The following is a 6,697-nucleotide window of genomic DNA, read 5'->3' on the forward strand; positions in this document are numbered from 1 at the left end:
AAAAAGCAAAGCTGTCAAGGTTTTGCCAACTTCGGAGCTGTCAGATCCGGGGTTACTTTTGAAACGAGATTTGGCAGAAACCGCGTCTAATGAAGAGTTGCATGCTTTGGAAAATCTCTCCTCCAGACATCTTATGAAAAATAAGCCAGGGCAGGCACGGCAAACCGGCTCAGGCACAAACACTGAAAGATTAGCTACGACTCAGGGCAGCCCAAGCAAGAAAAGAAAGAAGTACGAAAGAGGCCACTAACTTACGGAAGAAGATTGCAAACTCGTAGTTGAGGATATAGTGGCCAAGCCTGTGACAAACGAGCAGTCTGTCTAGATGCCGTGATTTTAAAGGAATTCGGATGATTGTTTCAAATAGAAAATAGATACCTGCGTTGGGGTCAGCTTTCAAAGCAGCGGCCTCCAGGAGCCTACATGCTTGTTCTGACAGCATTGCTACTTTCTCATTCACACTTTATAACTGTCTTCAGAAATTTACTTTAATGATAAATAGCCACTCGCTTTGTTGGCAGTGACAGTGTCCATGGAGGAACCGCATGAAGAAACCAATCTTGTGCCTCCTTGTCACATCCCTGTACGGACCACACGATGGGCCACGGTGCTGCTGGTCAGTTCTCCTGCCCTTCAGCCTGAGGAGGGCAGCAGTGGAGGAACAGGCTAGCGGTTCACACTATCTGCCTGTGGCACCAGCATCATGGTCTGAATCTGTGGAAGAAATGCAGAGCCTGGGTCCCACCCAGACCTACAGAATGAGAAACTCTGGGGGGATTCTGAAACCTGCCCACGTTCCAGAACCACCGGGTTAATTGGAGACTCCCTAGTGTTGATCTCCTCCAGCCTGGCAATTCTGGCCTCCAGCGCATCAGCAGGGGCCCACGTGTGGACATGCACCCATCATGCTCCCTCAAACCTGTAAAGCACCTGGGTTCAGTGTATGAGTCACTCTGTTCCCAGCTTCTTAAGCAGGGCGGCCACAGAGCCCAGGGAGCTGTGACTTTATCCTAAGAGTTGCAGGACATTTACATACAATTCAGCCCAACATTAGGGGAAGATGTGGGAGAAGCTTGTTCTTGCTTGTAGCTCAGGCATGTCCCTGCCCTTGCCGCCACCTCTAAGATTCTGGTTTAAGTTCAGGACAGACCAGAACCCAAGTGGAACTCAGCAGCCAGAGTTTGCAGTTTTCCACTTGGAAGGCTTCACAGGCAGTTTAAATTTCAAACCAGGAGCCTTCCATTTGCAGTATCACCCACTGTTGTCTCCAGTGGGCTTGCTGAAATGTCACATAGTGAATCATAGCAATGACTAATTTTGGATGGACACCTACAGTAGATTTTCTTAACCCAGTTTCATTCTAAAATAAGGAAGAAACCATATGCAAAGGCCACCCATCAAATGTATCTTTTTTCCTGCTCAACATTGGGTGGTGCTTTGAAGTAGTACCTCCCTAGTAACAAGGAAAATCAAGTATATTCCCCAAAGTGTAGGAGTTAGCAAAAAATAACCCAGAAAAAGCCCAACAATATAAAAGAATATGGAAGTAGACACAGTGTAAGTTCATGCTTAAGATTAATTAGTGGTTTCTCCCAGCTCATTGTGTCCTTCCCCACTCTCCTTTCCCCTCTTAGATTGCAGGGCAAGGCTCATTAAGAGGCAACCATATTTCATGGCATCATTTTGCGTCAGGAAGCTAAGTCTTGCTTGCCATACCTGGCCGTGGATACAGGTGCTAGGCCTTTGATGTTCCAGACTCTCCTGGTAGCCTGTTCCCCTCCTATGGTCCCAGCCTCACCACCCCCACCAGGAACACGGCCCCGCCCACTGATGCCCCTTCCTCTTCCCACTTAGCTTTTTTCCTGCCCCAGGTGATTCCAGTCACAGGATTCTATAGGAGAGGGAGCCCAACAGAATACCAACCACAGTGGAGCAGATTCTGCTCCTCCAATAGGGGCAGACTACACAGGGTGGAAACCTCCTGAGAAGGTGGCAGAACATGGCCCATCCTGGGCCCCTCTCTTAGAGCGATGCTATTCTCGGTGTGCGCTTCAGTAAAGACAGAACCACAGTGTGTCATTGAATCTCCTTAAACAATTACTGGAACAGTTTAAGCAGAGAGGGCACAAATAGTAACCCAGGGAATAGGCCAAGAAACAATGAGCTCCCTGGAAGAGTCTGGAATTAAAAAGAGCCATTCCAATAGCTGCTGCCTACCCCAGAACTAGGAGATATTTGAACTGGAGGCACCAGAGAAAGTTTTTATCGAGTTTTTATTTCATTAGTTAACCTAGGCCTGGTGGTTAAAGCCAATACTTAACACGCTTAGTGATCGTCCTTCAAGAAAAGTCTTGTTTTAGAGTTTGGTGTATTTGTGGACGTAACAATGACTGTGATCTAGAGGGAAAATAGCACCTTTGGCTGTAGATAGATAGGGTCTTTCTCACAGCCATCATGTACATGGGATTTTTATCAGGATTAACAGAGGGAACAGCTCTCTGCTTCCGCAATAGGGCATGTGTTTGAGGAATTTCACCTTTAAGCATTTTCCTTCCACATGTCTGAAACACCCCTGGATCTCTTGTTACTTGAGTGGTGCTTTGATTCTTTGGATATTTGGAAGTACAGAGTGGAAAAGGGCTGCCAGGTTTTTTTTGTTGCTTATTAGGTGGGAAATGAAGAGTTGGTTCTCTACTGCCAGAAGTGGGTGTGTTTTGATATTCTTAATAATCTTAATAATTTCCAGCATCTGAAAATCTGAGACCTTGTCAGTATTCTTAGTTAAAAAGAATAAGTTCTTCAACCACTTACTTAATAAAGCAAATTAAATGTATAGTCAAGTTCCCGTAAGTCTGATGCTTGGAAGAAATATGGATCCAATTTGATTAATGTTATAACTTTGAACTCCCTAACTTTCTCGATGTCATGGCTTCTACGTCACCTCCAAGTGCTTTCAAATGACTTTTTAATAGATTGGTGTTGGTTGTTTTTTTTTTTTTTAATGTCCACAAATGTCTGAGAACAGTCAGTGTGACTTTTCTTACACATTTTTCTTTTCTTTGCCTCTGGAGGTTAACTGTCATCCAGATATGCATATAAATTGCTAACTGCAAAGGAGCAAACGTTTGGGGAGAGAGGAGTAAATGCTGCAGCTTTTGTGCTCACTTATTTTAAATGAAAAAAATAGGAAAAATGTATTTCATTTTATAAAAAGCAAGAGTCACAAAAACTCTCTGTATTTTGATTTTTGGAGAATATAGCTTCTTTCTGAATGAGATATCTCAGGGTATATCTTGGGGACAACAATGGGATCACAGTTAATTTGTTTGCTCTCAGTGTCACGTTTGGACTTTAGCATGAATTGTTGTGCCTATCAGTGGCTTTTGATTTCAGAAAGAGCTCAGAGAGAGCAGAGCACGTAAGGGAAGGAAACCTCTGTACCCAAGAGAGTGGCCTGGGATCACGGTGTGGCCGTTCCCAGTTTCCTTGAATTCCTTCTTGGCAGGACCCACTGTAATATCTCCACAAAATTCTGGTGAGTGGCCTTCCTTTGGCTTTCCTAAGAGCCAAAACCTCTCTATTCAGTGTGCTGTGCTGTGGCTTGAGTATGGAAATCCTTTTAATTTCTTCTTTTCTCTTATGAGGAAATTTCCACGCTTGGTTTGTCAAGACAAGAGACTTCAAACGTTGTTATTGAAACACAAATGAATTGAAACGCGTTGCAACAAGTAAGAAATCAAAGTTAAGCTGATTTCTGTTAAACAGTTTAAAGTCTTCCTTGGTACAAAATAAATTAAGCGTTGTAAAATGAAGTTAATTCAGAAAATCAGGGCAGAAGTCTAACCATGTATATCATTGGTATTACAATTCATGATGCAATTAAATTCTCAGAAATCTGCAGAACTCCCTCTAATTTGGTTTCTTTGTTTACTTAACAAGGCAAGGAACAAATACATGTCAACGTGTAGCTTAACAGAGGGAACTTGAGTGGATGAAATTATTGCCTTTAATTGTCGAGAACTGCTCAGTACCGGGGTTGGATTTAAAATCACATAAGTTGTATTATGCAGCATGATATTACCTGATGATTGCTGTTACAGTTACTTATCAAAAATCTTGTTAATTAAACAAAAATCAGTGAAACCATACATTTGATCCGCAAGCACCTGACCAGGCAACTAAAGGTATGGATTTGACAGATCCCCAGAATAAACTTTCTTCAGTCAAGGTAGGAAGCCAAACACTGCAGACATCACCAGGAGAGCTCCCTTCTCCCATTAGCCTTATCCTCTCATTTGTTTTGTTTAAACTGCTAAAATAGTTTAAATAGTTGTGCATGCCTAGGGGATGAAACTAGTATGTAGCGTAAATGAGCCTGTTTTATGAATAAAAAGTAAAATTGTTTTAAAAAAGTAAATTAGTGTATGTCACTTTTCTTTAAAGCGAGTGAATTAACCCCAAGGAATATACATTCAGAATGCCCTTTTCTGAACATGCTATTTATAAAATTATGTTCTATTGGTTGGAGACTTTTTCCGCCTTGAAGCAATTCTGAGGTTTTGAAGACTGTGTTAAAATAATCAAAGGGGCTCTTCATTTGAACCATTGGCCCTAAAGATTTAGGTCTGGAACATCCTGTGCGGGATGTTGTGATTAAATTGGCCCGTAAGACTTGGGGTGGTCTCTACACTGCAGCTATGTTACCGCTTCTGCTCCCAGTTGTGAGCCAAGATAGACTCCTCTCGTGAGGGGTTAAAGTATGTGACCTTGACTCCTTTCCAGAGAATCTTGACATTTCCCAAGTGGATTCATTTCCATTTTCGAAGTGAATTTAGTCCTAGTTCAGCACCGAATGAAGCCCTGGGCTGACTCTTTCTCTGCACTGCCTTTTATGACAGGATCCCAGGCCTCTCTGGTTGCTTGTAAATATATTTCCCCTCAGATCCTGTACATAATTTTTCAGAAGCATTTCAATATCAGGTTGGAATGATACATCTGAAAGCTGTATGTGAAATGCTGAGAACCGCTGCACTCGACAAAGCAAAGCCCATTTCTTCTTGCCGTTTTGGTCATGGGTGCCGTGTGTGGCCGGCCCAGGAAAGCTGCCCTGCCCTGCCTGGTGCTGCTGACAGCCCTGCTGTTTTACCACCAATTGGTTCGTGTATTTGGGGACAAGTCACTTAACCTCCCGGGCCTCAGTTTCTTCATCTGTCAAATAATCTCTGATAGTTTAAGTACCACACTTGCCTCCATAGAGCCCCGAGGTAAGCGTACCACTCCGTGTATTAATTTCACCATCCGTTTAAAAATGGGTTCTTGACACTGAAATTGGAATTACCTGGGTAGCTTCTATTGGCCTAGGCATTGGCAGTTTTAAAAGCTCCTCAAGTTCTCATGAGATGCCATAGTTAAGAACTATTGTTTAAAATCGGGGGTAGGGACTTCCCTGGCCATTCAGTGGTTAAGACTCCGCGCTTCCACTGCAGGGGTCACGGGTTGGACCCCTGGTTGGGGAACTAAGATCCTGCAAGCCGTGAGATGTGGCCAAAAAATAAATAAAAGTGGCGGTGGAGGTTTGAGTGTGTTTAACTGGATGTTAAAAGAGGCAGGGTCTGCGAAGAGCTGAGTATCCTTTAGAAGAGAGGCTTTCTGCAAATGAGAAATGGGCCTACTTTCAAACAAATGGGAAGGGCTTAGGTGACAAGGTATCAATAGGCGTAAGTTTTAATCCTACAAGGGACGTGTTCTCTTTTCTCCCGGAGGCCCCCTACGTTACTTCTGCTGCTTTAGACCCGACACATGAGGCTACCTTCATCTTTGCCAGCACTGAGAAATTGTTACCCTCGTACAGAAGATGAGTTTTTAAAGCACCTAAATAATTGTCTGGGGTTTGCCTTTGATCCACGATCATTAATATCGTTAATAAGCTCTCGAAAAGTGCGTGTGAATCTCAAGTTCACATTTGGCAGGGTAGTGGAAGAAAGAACGCTTTTAAAATAGTTTGGCTCAGAAAACGCATCTGAAATAACCCTGTGGGAAAATCAGGAGAATTTCTCATCCTCTAAAGGATTACCTAGGATGAGATGCTGACCTTGTATTTTAAGTTCAGTTACATTTCTTAAAACCTCATTCATTACCCACACTGATTTATTTTAGGTGGTGAAGCAGGCTGTGGGAGGAGACTCCGGTGATATACAGCTTTCATGTTTGCTTTCTGTTCTTTCCACAGTTCCCCAAAGATCATAACGTGCATATATTTCTTTAAAAAAAAAAAAAAAACAGCGTCTTCACGAGATTTACTATAGCTTTTTCTCTCAGAAATTAGAGCTGAAGAATTCTCTCCTCTGTGGGCTTCCAAGGCGATCCAGCCCCAGAAGGCGAGGTGCCCAGGGTGAGCAGAGCCCTGACCTCTGCGGGGGAGAGGTCAGTTCAGCAAGAAGACTCAGAAGGGAGGAAGAAAAAGCAGCTTCTCAGCAGGGAGTTTGACTTGCTTCAGGGCAGAAGAGCTTTTATAAATAAGGGCCCCGTCTCCCACGCCCTCTTGCCTGTTCTTCTGTTACCAGTCCTGTCTCTGCGCTTAGACACACGCATCGACGCACACACTCACGGACACACACAGACACACACTTGTGGACACACGCACTCATAGACATACACACGGACACGTACACATATCGACGCACACACGGACACACAC

General features: G+C 43.6%; 1 protein-coding gene across 1 annotated transcript in view; it reads left to right on the top strand.

Annotated features, from left to right (window-relative positions):
* SLX4IP (SLX4 interacting protein) overlaps nt 1-4,374 on the top strand; it is a 185,469-nt gene extending 181,095 nt beyond the window's left edge. The window contains 1 exon segment of the mRNA XM_059897822.1: nt 2-4,374. Within this exon segment, the coding sequence (XP_059753805.1) occupies nt 2-250 (249 nt within the window). The 3' untranslated portion in view covers nt 251-4,374.
* Nucleotides 4,375-6,697: the final 2,323 nt, after the last annotated feature.

The sequence above is a fragment of the Balaenoptera ricei genome, chromosome 15, assembly GCF_028023285.1.
Source record: "Balaenoptera ricei isolate mBalRic1 chromosome 15, mBalRic1.hap2, whole genome shotgun sequence".
NCBI classification, from domain to species: Eukaryota; Metazoa; Chordata; class Mammalia; order Artiodactyla; family Balaenopteridae; genus Balaenoptera; species Balaenoptera ricei.